Genomic DNA, 20,242 nt, shown 5'->3' on the forward strand with positions numbered 1-20,242 from the left:
GGATTTCAGCATTGGTTGTGTTTAATCGCCTCAGTCGCAAAAACCTGACGATAACAGCACAAAACAGCGGGTACTCCCGTTTCCTCGCACATTCCCAAAAAGGTTGATTGATCACTCTAAATTGTCCCTAGGTGTGAGTGTGAGCGCCGTTGGTTGTTTGTTGTTGTGTGCCCCGCGATTGGCTGGCAACCAGTTCAGGGTGTACCCCGCCTACTGCCCGAAAAAAGCTCCAGCACCCCAGCGACCTTTGTGAGGAGAAATGGCTTAGGACATCGGTGTCAAACTCCCGCCCTGGAAGGCTGCTTTCCTGCTTGCTTTCAATCTCTCTCGGTTGCAACACACCCCATTTGAGTTGAAGAGGAACACAAGTGTGTAGACTTTTTATAATCACTTGTTTTTGTTTCTCTTACTACTCATTCACTACCATTGACAGGAATAAAAGCCAAAAAGTAGGTACATTGTTTTTACCTGGGCTGGCAGTGTATGAGTTTTAATAGATGTGTGCCTTTCCAAAAATATTTGGTTTGCCAGCAAAGACTCTTGGTTCATTTCTGAGCTTGTGTTTTATTCAGACATTGTCCTGTACTTCAAATTCATGTGACGTATTTGAAAGTGAAGTCAATCAAAAGTTGCTGAAATGGTTGCGGGGGGAACAAAACCGCCACCTGACTTTCAATAAAACCGTCTTGTCCCGTTTTTAGACTTTGGCTGCTGTGTCTAATTTAAGAGCGGACATTTCTTCTTCACCGTCATCTTCTTCGTCATCCTCGTCATCTTCCTCGTCTTCATCATCATCATCATCATCCTCCTCATAATCATCATCGTCGTCGTTATTGTAATTGCTTCCTCCACCTCCAGATGCAACATTCTTCCAGTAGGCGTCGTAGCCTGACGCCCCATAATCGTCATCGTCATCGTCAGCCCCGGCCTGGCGTCCGAATTTCAACGTGCGCGCTAAGGAGCGGTGAACACACACACGCACACAGGATGATGGTCATGTGACACACTCACACTCTGAGAATGCAGATGAGGTGTTTCCGGGGACTCACTGGACATGCTGAGGTCTTTGGTCTCTTGGGTCTCGTGGCCGCACTTTGGACATGGCGGCGCTTTCCCCTTCTCCTGCTTGAACACTTTGCTCTTAGCGTGGTCGTCGCAGTAGCAGGCCTGGGAGAACGACAGGACCTTTTAATGCCAACTCATCAGGGCCATATCAGATTTTTTTTCATCCATAAACGGGCTAACTTTAATGTGAGATTAAATCGGCACATTTTTGCCTTTGTTCTTTTCAAAATGGACATAATGTCCCAGGCATTTGGAGATGAAGTCAAAAAATAAAAAAAAAGTTAAATCTTTATGTAAAATTTCATGCTAAATAATATGTAAAAAATATTTAGACACTAATTCGCTCTCATTTTAAATTGTATTCATAACTGTTTCAATTGCAATTTAATTACTTAACTAATAGAAATTAGATTTTATTATAATAACACCAACAACAACAAAAAGCAGCAATTCAAATAGATAATATTTTGATAAAAGAATCATTATTAAAATAATCATTAGTTGAAACCTCAATGTCAACAAATATCACAAGACAATAGGGATATTTTAAAGAAAAAAAACATAGCAAGCCTTATGTGGACCTCGGGCCATACCTTTCCCACACCTGGTCCATAAAGAAGTATGCAAGAATTCATCTTTGGTGCATTTTCACCAACACGTCACAGCCAGGTTATTAAGACACCAGGCAATTTGTAACTAATATGCACAAAATAACATATACTGTTGTACTATGCACAGGTAAGCAGAGCTGCATCCCCACCTTACAGCGCAGACACGAGTGCTGCCCCAATCTGTTGCAGGAAACGCCTATATTGGAACAACGGGGTAGAAAAAAAAATGCATTTAGCTGTCATTGCATACCTATTTGTAAATCTTAGCCAGAATGCCAGTGACTCACATTTGTATGTTTCAGCCTGAAGGACTTGGCAGCTGGCTTGATGCTCAAATTGATCATCCTCGCACAAGAAGTTTTGACAGAAGGAGCATCGGAAAATACGGCCACCTGTTGTAGGAATGAGGGGACTGTGAGGGCCTCGTGACTTGATGGCGGGAGGGGGTGTGCGTGTGTGTGTGTGTGTGTTCAGGGTCCTCACCGTGGTCCCACACACCACGTTCACACTCGATGCAGTCGGCTTCAGTCAGAGGACACACGCAGGCATGAGTGCTCAGGCATTTCCTGCTGTGGCACACCCAAGCTTCACAGAAGTCACACACTGCACCCTAGTGGCCACAAAAGTTAGTAGCGTCACAAAATCTACGTCCAACTTTCTTCTCATCAAATAGAGAGTATTTTCGTTCATATTTTTTCCACATAAATTGCTCAAATGTTTCTCTAATGATGCAGGATTCTAACATTTCGTAACATGATTTTTTTCTCAGGTGTTTTATTCTCATATAGTTGCAACTATTTTCTTACATATGTTTACATTTTAGTTTCTTGAACTTTTTCTTCATGAGTCTTACAAGTTTTAATGTGAGTCTGCTTACCTCACAGAATATTCTTGTTTTCTTAACACAAGTGTATTAAAAAAAACAGACGAATAAAAAGGTATAGACTTGATTTAGACCTTATTGTTACTAGTGTCATTCGATATCCTGATGTCACATGATGACGACTGGTAATCCTAATTTAGCGAATTTTAAAATAAGGGATGCTCCGATGCCAGTATGAGATCCAATACTTTACATCTGTACTCATAGTAATACACGTGCGGCGAGACAACTTTGATGCCACTTTACCAGCCTGACATATTATTTCCTCACTGAAAGTGAGATGAGCAGTTTGGCAGATAGCAAAGAGTCCAAATGTGCTTGTTTCAGGACGTTTATTGACACTCCTTAAGTTTACTGTAAAATTAACCAAAAGAATAGAGAACTAGACTTTGTATATTTAACAACACAGAGGGTAGCTTCTTAAAATGTTTGCTCTCTTAAATCTAACACAATGTCTAACAGCAAAGATGGGCTAATGATAATTAGCATCGATGTCACGGCACAGACTTTTAAGTAACACATTTTCAAACGCAAAAGGTGCAGCAACATATACAGCAGAAGGATGTAAAATACTCGCAGGCATATATTCTTTCTATTCTGCAACTTAGCCAAAAACGTTTTGGTCTTTTCATCAAATTACATTTTTGCATACTTACCTCACACTGCCCACTGAAGGGAGTGTAGACTTTCCCTGTCATTCTTTTCACCCAAATAAAGTTCAGCTGTGTAGACCTTTTAATTCAATTTTATTTTTTGTAAAAGTGTTACTCTTGATTGAAATGTGGGCCACGATCAATAAAAGTTAATGTTTTTTTAACAATATTATTTAAAATAAAACATTTTCATCTCAACTGTAGGACAAAGTAGAACTGTCATGTATCTGTACTTGGTATCAGGAAGTACATGCACTTGTTCTATAAAAAAAAAAAAAAAAAAAAAAAAAAGTTGCATTGGTGCATCCCTGCGTTAGGCATATTTTTTCCCAAATTGTACAAACTCGGGGGATGTTCAGAGTTTGGATGTTTGACTGTATGCAAAGTAATGATCAATCAATTTCTTTTAAGTGTTGCAAAATTTGCTTCTTTTTTTGCAACTTACCACCATTCCCATCCCGGTGCTGTAAATCCCAGGGTGTTTGACGACACAGTCTGAAGTCTTCATACACTTAGTTTTGCCTTGAAACAAAAAAAGCATACCGCTTATAATGCATCAAAAGAGAGCAAAACTGAAATATTTTATCCAGTTTCACTCACCGCATTGTGCGCACGTGGGAAGTTTTTGCACTGAATTGCAAAAGTAACAGAACGCTCTGTTCTTCTGTTTTCTAGGAAGAGAAAACACGATTAGCGTTTAGTCGATCCGAGCTGCGCTGCTGATTGAAATGCTCACCTCTGACATTTATCACAATCCTAAATAGCATAGAGAAAGAGCATAAAGAGGCATTAGTGGTTGTGACACTTAAAATGGAGAAAGCGAGTCACTGTGGCATCTCACCATGTTCACATTGCAAGGATGTTTCGCCAAGTCCACCAGGTCTCGGTTGGCTCGGCTCTGTTTCTCTCGTTCTTTTCGGTTCTCCGCCTTTTTGCGGGCACCCGTCTTCTTTTTGGGCATTTTGGCACCAAAATGACAACCAACCTGGACACGAACAAACACAAAACATACTGTGGCCATTATAATCAAGTGGCAAAACTAGTGTATGTATATATATATATATATATATATATATATATATATATATATAGGAAAAATGTCAACGGAAGTTTGAGGTATTCTCGCAGAGAACGACAACACCTAGCGGCTAGCTACGAACGTGAGGAGAAATGACATGCGCAAGAAAGAAGAAAGAATCATTTACGACTTCCACTTTTGGAGACACAGCTAAGTTGTCAAGCTGTTATTTTAATTGTTGTGGTGCTTACAAGAAATGTCATTGGAAATGAAAAGACCAAACATTATTGTTTTACTTTACCGAAAAAGGATGAACGAGTCCACTTTTCCGTTCGAAAATGTAATCGGGCAAGAAACAGTACCCGGTGTCGTTAGTTCCGTAGTCGACACGAAAGCCCTCAAATGTGTACACTGTTTATTTTTTTAAACTTTACTTCAGCGACGGATAAATAATAAAACTAAACTCAAGTAAACAATTCTAAAAGTGCCCCCCGCCCAAAATGCAAGCTATATTTTATTTTTTTAAAAAGCAGAACGTTACCAGGCCCATGCGTTAATGTGATCCGGAGAGATTGTTATTATCATCATTTTTTAATAGCTATACATTATATCATATGTACAACACATGTTGGAATGAAGTATTGTTATACAGAAAATGTAACAGTCAAGCCTCAAGAACTCGTCCAAATAAATAAAAATAAAAACACTAAATTTCTTTATGACAAACTAGGTAAATTAGGTTTGGACTTATTTTTACGTTTCAATTTTTAAGGATAAAAAAAAGCAAGAATGATGAGCGTGTTAATGACTAATTCATGGGGTGGATATTTTACATTAATACCAGACAAAACATTTTCTTATGTCAGAAAAGAGATAGTTAGGGAATAACCAGTCATACAAATATTCCCAGAAAGCATTAACAAATTTGCAAATCACACACATAACACAATAGATGTCTGACATCTTAATTTCTCTCTCAGGATGAATAAAGAACATCTATCTATCTATCTATCTATCTATCTATCTATCTATCTATCTATCTATCTATCTATCTATCTATCTATCTATCTATCTATCTATCTATCTATCTATCTATCTATCTATCTATCTATCTATCTATCTATCTATCTATCTATCTATGTATTTATCTCACTGGCTGAGTACAGTTCAATTGAATTTAATAATTTAGTTCAATTCATCAGGATTTCATTTGCGAGAACTATTGTTTTTAATAATTTTAACGTGCAATCTATTTTTGATTGAGTATTATTTAAGTACAATTTCTTTTTAATTTTCCAATAGGTCAGGTCGCGGTCACTGATGGTGTAGTTGTACACTCGCCTGACTTGTGTGCAGACAGCGTGGGTTCAGTTCCCACTGGTGATGGTGCCTATGTCTACCCTGTGACTGGCTGGCGACCAGTTCATGGTGTAGCGTGCCTTTCGCCCGTAGACAGCCGTGATAGGCTCCAGCACCCTCCCATGACCCTGTACAGGATAAGCGGTGTGGCTAATGACATGACAATAAGTCAGGTCAGTGTTAACAAACCGTGTAATGTTGCAGCAGCATAATAACAATCGTTTTTAAAAATAAGTCGTGTTTTTAATCTTTTTTTTTTGTTTGTTTTAAGTTCTCACAGGCCGAATACACAACTACATTTTAATGTTGGTCATTAGGGTGGCACTCATAGGTGGGATTTTAAAAAAAGAAATATCTACTGACTAGGTGTTGCGTTTTTTATTTCGACATAAATGAATAATGTCCTCATTCGTATATTCAATTGTACTCTGTATTTTTTCCAGACACGTATCAGTCGAAGGCTTTTATTTTTAGTCAGGCAGATCCACGGGCCCCTGTGCTTAAAACCCACATTGGCCGCGCCCATGTCACGTGGGCGACGAGCGCCCGGCCAATCAGAGAGCGGCTGGCACTGCGAATGACCACTGCCACCTCCCCCTCCCCCTCCCTCGCAGGTGGTGATGTGTAGAAGACTTCTCACAAGTGGATCAGCACGCGAGAGTGGTCCACCCCTCACCCGTGTTTGTTTTTCAGTTGTTGTGGTTTTTATTTTTTAAATGTGTCTATTTCCGGGTTGCACCATGACGCCGTCCATCACTCGCCTGTGCCGCAGTGTGGCTCTTTCGACGTGGCTCGTCTCCTCCCTGTGCTCCGTACACCTGTTGTGCTTGGACTTCACAGTGGCCGAGAAGGAGGAGTGGTACACGGCCTTCGTCAACATCACCTACCTGGACCCGCTCACCGCCAGGCCGCGGAGCGACAAGAGCGAGTGCGGCCGCTACGGCGAGCACTCGCCCAAGAGGGAAGCCCGGGGGCTGGTGTTGGCTCCGTCGCTGCCGCAGGACCGACAGATGTGCGAGCCGGCCGCCCGCTTCCCGCCGGCGTCGCGCTCCACAGCCGCTTGGGTGGCGCTGGTGGCCGCGGGGAACTGCACTTACCGCGAGAAGATCCGGAACGCGGCCGGCCACAACGCCTCGGCCGTGGTCGTGTACAATGTGGGCTCGAGTGGCACCAATGACACCATCACCATGCCTCACTCTGGTGAGACAAACACACGCATACACGCACGCTTCTTCTTCATTTTGCATCCTGGGAGGAGCTCAGTTTAGCCTGGGTTGTTGACATTTGCATGAACCCCCCAATAGCGTGACTATTTGAGGAGCTACAAATTCCAAAATTCCCATCATTCTTTTTGTTACCTAACCTCCGTTCTTGTATACTTTCTGTCTTTGTGCTTATTTTGAGGTATCCTATTAGGCTACATTCACACTGCAATATGAACTAACAAAAACGGTCAAATTATGTGCATACATGGAAAATATGCGCTCTTAACCATATTTCGTTTTCAATAATACATATTTCAATGCATGCGTAGATGATCCAGTGTACGCAACAACAATGGGTTTGAGGCAAACAACAAAATAACCACAAACATTTTTTTTCCCTGTGCAACATGCTTTCTTGCATAAAAAATATATTCAAGGACAGCACAAAACTGTTGAACAAGTTTTGTTGAACAAGTTTTGAACATGACGTGGAAGAACTTATTTCTTTCATTTTCTTCACATAAATCAACTCACTCAACAGGTAATATTTTTGAGGTACTGTGTTTGTACTGCATGTCATCACAAATCCACAAATTATTAGGCCTACTCACGTGGATTAGGAAAGTGTAAGACACAGTTTAAGTGCAACTAAGACATGACTGCCATCTACTGGTGAATTGTGACATTCCAATTTAAAACTATAGTCATCCACTTTAGATTTGCAGTTCAGCACATGTGGATTTCCACAATTGCTGATTTTTTTTTTTTTTTTTTAAATATGTTTTCATATTTTGGATTTCTGAGTAGTTTTTCCAGGATTTCATTTGCCATTTGCCTTAATTAATAAAAAAACATTTTTGGGGGGGTTGTAAATAAAAAATAAAGAAACTGAAAAAAAAAACCTTGGGGTGGGGATGTTATGCAATAACTCAATGGGCCACTCAGAGTGTGGTTGCCAGTTGCCCATCCCTGTTTTAAAGGAACCAAAGGATGCACATGAAACTTCCAAGTTGAATGCCTGTTCATTTACAAATCAGTTTAATACGCCACAAGTGTTACAGCTGTAAATATTCTCCCAGTCTGTTGCTAGTTTTCATGAAGGAGTGGCCGCCTGCTACCAGAATAAAAATGCCAGGATTCCTTCAGCCTTATTTGACTAATGGTTCCGCTTGGAAATGCGTGACTCCTTTTTGGCAATTTGTCAGAAAACTATCAGATCTATGATGAAAGTCCATAATTTTTGCCAATTGAGTCGTGGAATGGTTTCAAGAAGGATTGGCCTGCAGGAATATTTTGTCGTCTATGACAATAAATCCTAAAGCATGGCAATGTGGCACCAGCCCAACAAACTACACCTGCACCAAAGCACGTAATCGTTCCAAGCTTCTTTTTTTTTTTCCAGACCTCCGCTTCCTTGAATCAGAGAGGCGAGGTGGGGGGGTCGAGGGGTGATGTCACCGCTGGCAGACAGACGAAGAAGGCGTTGTAGAGCGCAACGACCGATGTTTCGGACCCGACGCGAGGCTGCCAAATAAAGAGCGGAACACTTTCTGTGCGCCGAGCCAATGCAGCTGGGCTGTTTAAAAAAAAAAAAAGGCACTCAGGCTTGTCTGGGTTTAACCCTTACATGTCACAATTGGATATTTAGATCAGTCCTGAGCCTATAGGCACTTTAATTTATATTCATTTTTATTCAGTTGACTTGTGAGTACAGACTTGAGATACAAGACAATTACTTGACAATTAATTGTTTACATTGAACACAAATGCAAAATGACAACACTCACAAGGAGCTGGCCAATCCGACTTTAGCTCCTGGCATCGCTCACTCGACCAGGTCCCTTCAAGACACGCATACATACAAATCTGAAATGCAATCTACGGATAGTAATTATGATTTAGAAATTCAGTTTATGGTTAGCACGTCTGCCTTTCAATGCAGAGGTTGTGTGTTTGAATCCTGCCCCGGCTTTCTTGTGTGGAGTTTGCATGGGTTTCCTCCGGGTACTCCGGTTTTCCCCGCCACATTCCAAAAACATGCTTGGCAGGCCGATTGAACACTCTAACTTGCCCCTAGGTGTGCCCTGCGATTAGCTTAGCAGCCAATTCGGGGTGTACTCCGCCTACTGCCAGATGACCTTCGTGAGGAGAAGTGGTTTGGACGAGTTTGTAGTTAATTATTATTATATTAATTAATTGGGCGATTAAAGGGTTATTGGAATTTTATTCTGCCAAATATTGGCATTGGCTTCAGGAAACATTCCTATTATTGTTTTTATAGAATATAGTGCAATTTTTCTTTATTAATACAATGCTTTTGTTTAGGAATGGAGGAAGACTGACCCAAACAACAAAGAACTAAGCTGTCTAACTCCCTTGAACATGAGCAAGGTTGATACCACTACTCATTAGGTAGTTAATTTCCCTCTGCACCAAGTGTATAATAAAATCATAAATGATCGATATCGCTATAGTCCTCATCCATATCGCATATTTTTCCAAGATCGTGCAGCCCTCATATTAATCTCTCAGCTGACTTCTTGTGCACGCACACACACATTACACCCCCCCCCCTCCACACACACACACACCCACACCCCCACCCCTTCACACACACACCCCCACACACACATGGATGCTGTCCAGAGCTACTTAAGTGGACCTGCCTATTTGGCTACATGGCAGCATGAACCATCTGTCATTGTCATCCCTGAGTTGACAGCTGATCGCCTGAGTTTGCCGTGTTGGCGTGAACATGACGAGCATTATCTCCCTCTCCAAACAGCTCGCGCGTGTTAACTCTGGCCACTGTAAGGAGAGCACCATTAATGTGTGTGTGTGTTATTACAAGCATGACCAAGCCAATACCTTGTTACTCTGTGTTTTAATACCGAGCACCATAAATAATGTTTTTAATTGATTTGACTCAAGGGCCACAATTGGCTGACTTTTACAAGTTACATAAAAGGATTTACTGTGTGGTGCAACAAGTGGTAGGAATGTTAACAGATGTGCACCGGTCGCGCTTGTACGACAGCAGTCGGTATGTTTGTTGTCTGGGAGGTTCAGAAGTCCCCCCTGGGAGTTGCCATGACTTCACTGAGGTTGTGGAGGGAATAGGATGTGCTGCCTCTCTCTTGATGCAACTTCTTGGAAGCACATGATTCGCATATGGCGAGGGAACTGCCGAGGTTCCACGCATCACCAGACTGTCCAGAGTGCATCTTTAAAACCAGAGAAAAAGCATTTCCCTACCACAACGTGGTAAAGGAGTAGACCTTCCATTCATATTTGAAACTGTAATACAAGTGGGGCTTCTGCTAATGATTATCATAATAATCGATCAATCGACAGATCCGAATACTGTCGTGGTCTGTGTTTGTTGTTTTTAGTTTAAAAAATGTTTTGTGTTTTTTTTTTCCTTGTGTTCCTTTTGTGTCTCTGTCTTGTCATGCTGATTGTGTTCACCTGTGATTGTTTAACCCATCCCTTGTGTTGACCAATCAGCTCCCTTCAACTCTTTGTGTCCTGTCCAGGTGTTCCTTGTTGTCTCATCAATTTGTTTGTATTTAGTTTCCTGGTTCCTTTCAGTCCTTGTTACTTCATTGTGTCGTATCTGCTGTCTCCTGTCATGTCCTCCGTCCTGGCTCCCTTACTCAAGTCAGTTCATGGCAAGTTAAATTGCCTTTGTTTTCAAGTTTCTTCTTCCTTTAAATCACTACCTGCCTCACTTCCCTGCATTTGGTTCCTCCTCAAGCTCCTTGCAAAACCTGACACGTACATGTGTAGTGAGAATCTGTCGAAGAGGGAATGGGAAGGTGTGATCCAGTGCAGTTTTATTGGTCGGACTGACGTGTTGGCTGAAGGACTGAGCCCTACTAGGAAGAGCAAATATCTGTGATTTTAGTGCCCGACCAATATGGATTTTATTTTTGAGGGCGGGGGGCACAATGCTGATTCTGATATTCGTCAGAATAAAATTAAGTAACACAACTTTATTTATAGAGCACTTTAAAACAACCATTGTTGCATACAAAGTGCTGTACATGGCTTATTAAGCAGCCATAGAATAAAACAGATAATTAAAACATTACAAAAAACATTAAACACCATACAACACTAAAAATGCTGAGTCAAAAAACATGATTAAAAATGTATTCTTAAGTTGAGTTTTGAAAAATAGGATTGTGACAATATTAACTGATTGAAATTCAAGACCTTCGGTGCCATCCAGGCCTTGATTTCCTCCAGAATGGACAAAAGTGGCCTTAAAGAGACCGCGTCCTTTTTGCTCAATGAGACATAGATCTTACTTTCATCCGCCTAGCAGTGGAAGGAAATTTCATGTTTTCTTAAGATGTATCTCAAGGGTAGCAAATTGTATAATGAATATCGCAGGGCCCCAAAATTGAACCCTGTGGAACACCATATGTCAGTGGGGCAGAGCGGGACTCAGAGCAACCAAGGCAAAAAAAATTAAAATTAAGATAACTGATAAATTGGCCAATTATTGAAAAAAGTATAATTTTACCGTTTTACAATACTTTTTCTGATTGTATGGAACTTTACAACACAGAAAAAAAAATCAGGAAAAATCTGTTTTTTTTTCTTCAGATTTTATTTTGAAGGAATGTTTAAATTATCTTTCTCCCAGGCTCTCATGCGTAAAAAAAAATAAAAAAATCAATTAAAATAGTGCATGGGCTAATATTGACAGTTTAAATCGGTGGGCCCAACATAGTACCGACATACATGATGAAACATGAAGACGCTGCAGCAATAGTTTTTTTACGGAGCGTGAATAGTACATGCCTGCCGTTACTGCTCAGTCTGCATGTGTTGCTGCACTTTTGTGGCGCTTCGTATTATGTGTTAGCGTTAAAATAGCAGATTTTGGCAAGACAAAGCTATTTGTCCTTGTGTGAGACAGAATGTTTAATTCTTTGTTTTGTGTGTAGTTAATACTTCAACTAGGACAGCCAATACCGCCAAACGTTAGCTATACTTTTGCACTTTGTTGTTCGTGAAAACCACTCGTATGTAAAATGTTTCAGTCCACCTTTCATCCAAAAGTCAGCTCGGATGTGCTTCTATTCAGAAAATGTTTGGACAGATAATTGTAGTTATTTGCAAATGTGCCGAGGCTCTACTGCATTTGTTGTTGTTGTATAAATCAAGTCCCATTGAGTTTCATGTACACAATGTCTGACCCGTTGCCGTTTCCCTCGTGTCCGCAGGTACAGGCGACATAGTGGCCATCATGATCCCAGAACACAAAGGTCGGGAGATCATGGCGCTGCTGGAGCAGAATGTCGCCGTCACCTTGCACATCACTGTAGGGACGCGCAACCTGCAGAAGTATGTGAGCAGAACGTCGGTAGTGTTTGTCTCCATCTCCTTCATCATTCTCATGATAATCTCCCTCGCCTGGCTTGTCTTCTACTATATCCAGAGATTCCGCTATGCTAATGCCCGAGACCGCAACCAGGTATGGCTTGAGCTCTTTTTTTATTGTTATGTAACGCCAATATCTGTTTAAGAGTCGGTCGCTCCGCTATAAAATCCAGTCGCCGGCTTTCAATGTTTCCATCTGGTGCCGGCTGCCAGGGAAAGGCCGGAATTAGCTTGACAGCTGGCCTCGTACAAACCAGTGAACCATCAACAAGATCAAATAGCGGCTCGTTACATCATCGCTGTGCCTGTTATTGTAACTAATCTGCAGGCGCGGCAGCCATTGTTTGCTTTTTAACCAAAGTATACACAAGTGACGACTGCATCATGTTCAGTATATTGCCACCTTTTCATTTTTTCCTTTCACAACTTACAGGATGCCTTATTTCAAACTTGAAATGTCCCTGGAAGGAGAAATGAAACCAATAATTGAATGAGTTTTGCATTCTCATTTTGTTCACTTTAAACAAATTAGTCTGAAATACTCTTTATACCAATGATGTCAATTTTCTGTGAAGCTCTTAAATAATAAAAAACATGGGAAAGGAGGGTATAAGTGACTGTCCCCTCCAAAAGTATTGGAACAGTTGGGCAAACTCTTTAATTGTTGCCGCAAGCTGTAGATCACGATGGGCAAAGTGTAGCTGCGGGTCTTGTGTGGTCCGCTCTATTTTTTTTATCAGACCCCCATTTCATAATAGTTAATTTGTTGCATCAATGTCTCCCTGCCCTTTAGTTTTAATCCCGTTTTTGAAATAATTGTTCACAATCGATAACCTGTTAATTTGATAATGTTCTGTTAATTTATATAATTGTAAATTGGAAAAAAAAAGGAAAAAAAAATTACACATTTTGTGAAAGCAATGGTTAAATATAAATTAAATGTAAATACATTAAAACTGATTTTTATTATATATATATATATATATATATATATATATATATTAATCTGCAAATCACCTGACCTGATCAAAAGTAGTTCTTGAATATAAAAATTTGCCTAACGAACTAATCTAAAAGTCCTTTGGATGAGGCATTAAAGGACTACAAGACATCAACAGTTCATCTTTTTCCAGCAGATATTTACATCTGGATTAGCCACAGGACTTAAAATATGGCAGTATTTCGAATGCAATACCAACTAATTAGGGTGAGCAGAAGTATTGGAACAGACAGATTAAGGGCCATAATCTCATTTTCCCTTACAAGAATGGCGATGCTCAGTGGTACTTTCATTAATTAGTGTTCTTTTTTTTTTTTTTTTTTTTGCAACTTGAATTAGTACGGAAGAGGATTAGGGCCATGAATGAGAAAAAAAAAAAGATTGGAAGGATTCTGACTTTAATCTCAGAATTCTGACTTTAAAGTGAGAATTCTGACTTTAATCTCAGAATTCTGACTTTAAAGTGAGAATTCTGACTTTAATCTCATAATTCTCACTTTAAAGTCAGAATTCTGAGATTAAAGTCAGAATTCTGAGATTAAAGTCAGAATTCTGAGATTAAAGTCAGAATTCTGAGATTAAAATCAGAATCCTTCCAATCTTTTTTTTTTCTCATTCATGGCCCTAATCCTCTTCCGTAAATTAGTGATTGCGCGTGATTTCACGATGCTGTTAGTTTGATCTTGGTAGCAACAGTATAACCGGGGGCATTATAGCCTCCTGTCAAAGTTATTAAGAAGCAACAACTGTTCCCCTGACACTCGGCCAACAAACCTCGGGCCAACTTCAAAATGAATAACTAATGTCCATTTGTTATTTGGTAGGATAGGTTGGCGAAACTCAGGAATATTTGGAATATGAACAGTTATTCAAGTATGTCCAGAGCTGAAGCTACAATGACCTGTGCGGTCAGAATGCCCCACAGGGGTATGCAAAATTGGCAGAAATGTGGCAAAGTGCTACTCTGGAATTTGAGTCAACTTGAAGGAGTTAACAGCGAGTGGGGAGAAGCTGTTTGCTGGTTTTGGTTGTCATCTGAAATGCTGTACTTCCTGTTTTAAATCTTCTTTAGTCCAATTTACAGTGTCAAACTAACTACCGTGCCACCATCTAGAGGTCATTAGTGGAATTACAGCCAACATAGGCAAAAGAAAACAGTGTTATGAACTGTACCTCAATAAATGTGTGGAATAGCGGGACCGCAAACCTGGTTTACTTGATTGTGTTGAGAAATGTAGTGAAATGGTGTCTATGAACCTCTTTTGAAGTTATGTTGTTCCCCGGGTATATTAGACTTTGACGCATCCCCGTGTCACACTTAAGAGTGTGTTCTGTTAACGACCCGCAGAGACGCTTGGGGGACGCTGCCAAAAAAGCCATCAGCAAGCTTCCAGTACGGACCATTAAGAAAGGAGACAAGGTATTCGGCTGTTATGCGACATTATTTATTTGAGCCTCATTACCTCCATGTGACGGCATTTTTCTTCCAGGAGACCGAGCGCGACTTTGACAGCTGTGCCGTGTGCATCGAGGCCTACAAGCCGAATGATGTTGTCAGGGTGTTACCTTGCAGGTATGGTTTTGTTTGCAAATGTGATGACAAGCTGTGGTCTGTTTGTTCTCCAAACGCAGTTGCTCTCCACCGTATGTTTTTCCAGGCATGTGTTCCATAAGCACTGCGTGGACCCCTGGCTGCATGATCACCAGACGTGTCCCATGTGTAAAATGAATATACTCAAGGCCTTGGGAATTTCGGTGAGTTCTTCTCTACCTGCAGTTCTGCCCTCACTTCGGATAATCCTCATGTGTCCAAAACTGTCACTTTTCAGGAAAGTAGCATTGAATCATCAAAGGAAGCAACCCACTTTTAATACTTGAAAGTGACACTTAAGACTATTGAATTGTGGCAAAAAAAAAAAAAAAAATTTAATTGACCAAATTTGGACCAATACGAGCTAAATGCACTGCTTACACTAACGGCAAACAAAAAAGAAACAGTTTCCCTAAAAAATTCAGTATTGACAACTGAGCGATTTGGCCACTATATTACTTTTCCAAACCCTCTGGTGATGATTTTTCCAAAAAGTGACTTTTGTTCCAGGTTACAAGCAGACAACATGAGCAGAATCATTTTCACATTGCCAAAGACCATTTAAATGTGGCACAAGTGTGATTTATCCAACCTTTGAAATAATTCGCCTCTGGAATGTGTTTCCAAGATGCCAATGTAATCATAAAGGCTGCAATGTAAAAAAAGAAAAAAAAAACATTTTATTACATTCAGTTGGTAGGCTTTAACAAGTATGTATATTTACATGTCATTGTTTAATCAAGTAGGAAAAGTTGAAGTGATAAACTCATTTGTTTGCATTATTGTTGTCATTTGATTTATGGGTTATTTACTTGCTTTAAGTTCACGCCACACTTTTTTAAAATTTTGTAATCTTTTCATTGTGAATGCTTGGAAGAAAACAATTCAAAGTATTTAGTAAGTTAACTATAAATGGTCTTTTACATCCATTCCTTGTTCAATTACTTTTATTTTAGTTTAAGCCTAACATATAGGACATTTATGTACTGTATAATAAATCTGCTATTGTTCATTGTAGTACTGATTAATTCATGCTTGTTTGTTAAAAGAATACATGAGAATAAAACCTTGAAAAAAAAAAATTCAAATATTAAGTCACAATATTATGGGGCGGGGGGTTTCCAGTCCCAATTAGATTTGTTATCAAAATCATTCAACCCCAGTAACGACGCCATGTGTGTTAGACAATCGAATGATGACATTGTCATTTGCTTTTTCCATAAGAAAAGGGGGAAAATAGATTCTAATTAGATTTTTGAAATCTAATTTATGTGAAGCCATATATCCCTGTCCTCCTTCATAGTAGTCAATCTATGCGGTCTGTGCAGCTCAATGCGGACTGCTCCGACGAGTCGCTGCCGGAATATGAGGTGACGCTGGGGAGTCCGTCCGCCAACCCGGTCATCAGCGGGGCCAACGAAATCACCGTCAACGAGAGCTCCGTGGCGCTGGAGCTAGTCGAGAGGGTGATGGATCCAGTCCGGCCTAGTCCCAGCATGGAGTTGGCGCCGCAGGCGGAGGAGAGCTACATCATTTCCAGCAGTAAGTTCGAATTAAGCGTGTCCCTTGGTAGTGTTTCCAAACCTTTATTGAACATTTCAGAATGCAGAGTTTGCATATTGCCCAAGTTCATTTCAGTTGTTTTCAACTATTTAGGTCAATATATTTCCATTTAATTTTTAAAAGCTGCTTGTTTATACGTTGGGGCCGCTCTGGTGTTGCCAAAAAAGGTGTTTCAATTTTAATTTTATTTCGTTACGATGTACATCAATCAATGAATGATTAAAATATACATTTCAATAAAAAAAAATAAAGGACAGAATTTATTTTTTCCAAATTGCTGTCTTTTTTATTTTTTTAAATTTTATTCTACTACATTGTGATGTTGATTTGAATTTTATTACTTGTTCAGCTCAACAGTGATATAACGGATTAGTTTTGTATATTTTGTCATAAAATGACATAATCTGGTTACACATAAACCATTATTCACCATCCCTGTAAAAGGATAGATTTTCTCTACCATGCTCGTTTGTGCCATTTTCTCCACTACAGCATTAACAAAACTGAAATCCAATCTGTCCTAAATCTCAAATGTGTTCCCCTTTCGTCAGGTGAGCCTCAGCTGCCACTCAGCAGCAATTCCGACTCATCACTCAACACTTTAAGCGAGCCGCAAGTGGACAATGTTGAATCCTGAACCGGCACAGGACTATTTAAAGGCGAGAGAATTATGGAAAAGGCGGACACGCATGGATGGAGCCCAAACACATGACTGTGAGGGCCAACGTTTGGAAAAAGTAGCACTCTGTCGCCATCTACTGGACAGTTTTTCATATCAGACGCACCCCCCCCCAACACATAACGAAAGGTTTCAACTTCCCAACTATTTGTCGCACCCGCAGGGTATGTGATGATTTCAACATTCACACTTGTCATGGTGAATGGTTTCGACTCCCACACTCATCTCCGCTGTTATTGCACAAAGACTAACAAACATGCACACTTTTCCAGATGAAAGGTTTCAAACGCACTTTCCATCACACCCAAGAGGAACTTGGTTGTTTCAACACTCAGACTTTTCCCAGGGAATAGGGTTAAAACCCACAGTTTTCCCACTGCTTTTGCCCAGTTACGCCCTCAATACCCGCACTTTTTGAGAAACGAGGGATTCGCTCCAATGTCAGCATCCACACCTTTCCTAAATGAAAGGATTCAACAACCACGCTTTCCAGCACAACACAGAGGAGACGGATGTTTTAACATCCACACTTTGCTTGGTAAAAGGTTTGCAGTAGGGCTGGAACTCACGATTACGCTAATAATCGATTAGTTTGTCGAATATTTTTCTATTAAGCGATTGATCGGTATAAACCCCATTTTCCACTTCCGTCCTTTTGTTAAAAAATAGGACATTTCAAACTGACAGTGCAAAAAAAGCACAAACAAATTGATTGGGATTTAGTGACTGTTTTTTTTAATTGACAATTGATGAATATGTTGATAATCCATTACTGAATTAGGCCTTGTTTAATATAAAATTGTCCTACTCCTCTGAATTTCAACCTTCCAAAAGTAATTATTTTCAGATTTATTTAGTCCTCTATAAAAGATGACTGATTATCTTTGTTTTTTCAAAATAAAACATTTTCAGATATCTGCTTTTCCTGTGGTAAATAATCATCACGATTTTTGAAAAATTTCTGACGTTACAGACCAAACCAGGAACTGAGTTAATAATTGTTGGCACATTTCATGAGCTGTCAGATTAACATAATGTCTGTGAGTAAAGGAGTGGCTATTAAAACAAAATCGAATCACAGTTTTTCAGAGTAAAAGCAGATGTTTGCAAATGTCTTATTGCTTTCATGGAGGACTACAGAAATCAGAACATTTACTCTTGAAAGGTTGAAATTTCGAGGATTTCATCAATTTTAAGTTAAATAAGATTCATAATCGATTATGAAAAAAATTAATATGATAATCGATTAGTTGTCCATTAATCTTACCATTTCTTGTTTGCAGCAAAGACTGCAGAGATCGTTGCCTTTTCACTAAAAGGACTAGAACACACTCTTCTTTCAAGTATGAAGCTTTTCATGAAATCCAGAAAGAAAATTTACATTCAGGATCACTGCCAGTTTTGTTTTCATTTGAATTTATGGCCGTGGATTTTCGGCTCGGCCCGCTGTCTTGCCAAGTCCTTCTTACATATGGACAATTGTCGATTCTGCACAAGTGATGTCAACCGTCAGGCTCAGAAGGAGAAACGCTGGCTACATGGCACACACGCCTCAGAAATACGTCAACTCTCATGGTTTGAAGGGAAATAAAAGCGGACCAATCACGGGACACCCTGTATAACACTAGTTTACTGTTGCCAAGTAGAAAATGCTACATCAATTATGGATGTCGTGTCTGTCCCAATGCGTGTATTGATACTTAAAAAAGTCTTTTCATATGAGTTGGATGTGTTTATGTTGTCAACTGCAGAGTACTAGGGGTTTATTTGGAAGAATAGTTAGGATTAGGCATCAGCGTTACTATTCTTAGGAGCCCCCCCAATCCTCAAAAGTCACCGATACTTTAGGCATGTTCATTCTGGTAAAAATGCTCAATAATTTGACATTTTTTAAAATTCCGCCCCTGAAGCCAGTTTTACACCGCCACGCAAAATTTGGTTGTTAATCTGTTTAAACAATTTATTTACTGTACTGTCTACACCAGCATTTCCCAGGGGATTGGGACCAGCCCAGGAATAGCCAAAATTTGCCTATAATTGACACCCATTGAAATGAATTGGGGGCGGCGCAGTGGACGACTGGTTAGCATGTTGGCCTCACAGTGCAGTGGTCATGGGTTCGATTCTGGCTCCGGCCTTTCTGTGTGGAGTTTCCATGTTCTCCCCGTGCCTGCGTGGGTTTCCTCCGGGTTCGTCTACGCGTGCTCTGCCATTGGCTGGCAACCAGTTCAAATGGATGGATGTAATGAATTGGGAAGAAATAACAATTAAATCCTAAAAATTGATAAACATTCTGCACAAGGAAAATGGGGTGTGGAAACACAACACACCCTTCGCTCAAAAAAACAAAAAAAAAACTTCAGGTAGGTAAACAAACCCGGCCACTGCTGTGTGAGGAAATCTGATATTTGTAAATGAAACACATCAAACACCAGCTTTACTCAACATAGTCCTGTAACCCCTGCCTCTTCCACTGTCTGTTTTTTCCTGGTACCTGTCTCTTGTGAACCTGTTGCACTTTATCCCTCCAGTGAGTGTGAGACAACTATAAAGCGAGGGACTGAGAATGTTGACATGTAGCATCGATACAGCACATGACTTGCTCTTGCTTATATTTGATGCCTATGAGGGGGACCAATGCTGTATATTGCACACTGTCCAGCAAATATAAAACCATCGCTGTTTTCTAATGTTAAATATTCATGTATATTCTGAGCAAAGTGTCCCTTGTTAACCTTGATGCACGTGTAAGCATTGTGCTGAAATAAATTACTGTTTTTTTGTTTTGTTTTTTTACATTTTGTGTTTGTTTACACATGACTCAAACTTGAACTGAGCAAATTATAGCAGAATTTTTGATTGATCGGTGGATCTTCTTGGGGTGTGTAGGTGAACCCTTATGTCAATTTAAGAAGAAATGCTTGTGGTGTTTTTGGGAACACTTTACAGCCTATTAGGGCAACATCACTTCAAGTGTTGTAGCATAGAAGTTGGTACAAAATAATTGGTAATAATTTACCTCATAGTAACGTAATTCTTGCTGATTTAGTAGAAACCACTTAAAAATAAAATGTAATAAGCAGTAAACGAATAAGATCATAATATGCCCATTAAAATATTTTTGGGGGGTGCTCGGGGTCCAACAATTTTTATGAATAAGGCCGGGGGTCGAGGCAAGAACGGTACCGAGATCTCGGCCGAAGGGCGGGGGACTGACCAGC

At 40.0% G+C, this 20,242-nt stretch overlaps 2 protein-coding genes across 2 annotated transcripts; one reads left to right on the forward strand and one right to left on the reverse strand.

Annotated features, from left to right (window-relative positions):
• Nucleotides 1–3: 3 nt before the first annotated feature.
• noazfp (nucleolar atypical zinc finger) lies at nucleotides 4–4,632 on the reverse strand. The gene is made up of 10 exons (XM_088303819.1): nucleotides 4,532–4,632; nucleotides 4,054–4,197; nucleotides 3,949–3,968; nucleotides 3,813–3,883; nucleotides 3,658–3,734; nucleotides 2,160–2,286; nucleotides 1,964–2,068; nucleotides 1,826–1,872; nucleotides 1,050–1,167; nucleotides 4–954 (listed from the first exon to the last, which is right to left on the reverse strand). Exons 2-10 carry the CDS (start codon nucleotides 4,171–4,173, stop codon nucleotides 698–700), a joined length of 942 nt encoding a protein of 313 aa, XP_088159945.1. The 5' UTR covers nucleotides 4,174–4,197; nucleotides 4,532–4,632; the 3' UTR covers nucleotides 4–697.
• A 1,289-nt stretch (nucleotides 4,633–5,921) lies between these two features.
• rnf150a (ring finger protein 150a) lies at nucleotides 5,922–19,804 on the forward strand. The gene is made up of 7 exons (XM_088303553.1): nucleotides 5,922–6,789; nucleotides 12,032–12,282; nucleotides 14,537–14,608; nucleotides 14,679–14,761; nucleotides 14,847–14,943; nucleotides 16,108–16,321; nucleotides 16,894–19,804. The coding sequence occupies exons 1-7, from the start codon at nucleotides 6,306–6,308 to the stop codon at nucleotides 16,977–16,979; spliced, it is 1,287 nt and encodes a 428-aa protein (XP_088159679.1). The 5' UTR covers nucleotides 5,922–6,305; the 3' UTR covers nucleotides 16,980–19,804.
• The last annotated feature ends 438 nt before the right edge of the window (nucleotides 19,805–20,242 follow it).

This window comes from Idiotropiscis lumnitzeri, chromosome 8 (genome assembly GCF_059441095.1).
Source record: "Idiotropiscis lumnitzeri isolate Australia: NSW breed Sydney's pygmy pipehorse chromosome 8, RoL_Ilum_1.0, whole genome shotgun sequence".
In the NCBI taxonomy this organism is placed as follows: Eukaryota; Metazoa; Chordata; class Actinopteri; order Syngnathiformes; family Syngnathidae; genus Idiotropiscis; species Idiotropiscis lumnitzeri.

Coding starts and splice junctions, on each gene's coding strand:
- noazfp (XM_088303819.1), bottom strand. CDS start 4,173: ATGCCCAAAAAGAAGACGGGTGCCCGCAAAAAGGCGGAGAACCGAAAA. Junction 2,287..3,657: donor GCACCGGGATGGGAATGGTG/GTAAGTTGCAAA, acceptor TGTGGCCACTAG/GGTGCAGTGTGTGACTTCTG. Junction 2,069..2,159: donor ACGTGGTGTGTGGGACCACG/GTGAGGACCCTG, acceptor TTCCTACAACAG/GTGGCCGTATTTTCCGATGC.
- rnf150a (XM_088303553.1), top strand. CDS start 6,306: ATGTGTCTATTTCCGGGTTGCACCATGACGCCGTCCATCACTCGCCTG. Junction 12,283..14,536: donor ATGCCCGAGACCGCAACCAG/GTATGGCTTGAG, acceptor AACGACCCGCAG/AGACGCTTGGGGGACGCTGC. Junction 16,322..16,893: donor GAGCTACATCATTTCCAGCA/GTAAGTTCGAAT, acceptor CCCTTTCGTCAG/GTGAGCCTCAGCTGCCACTC.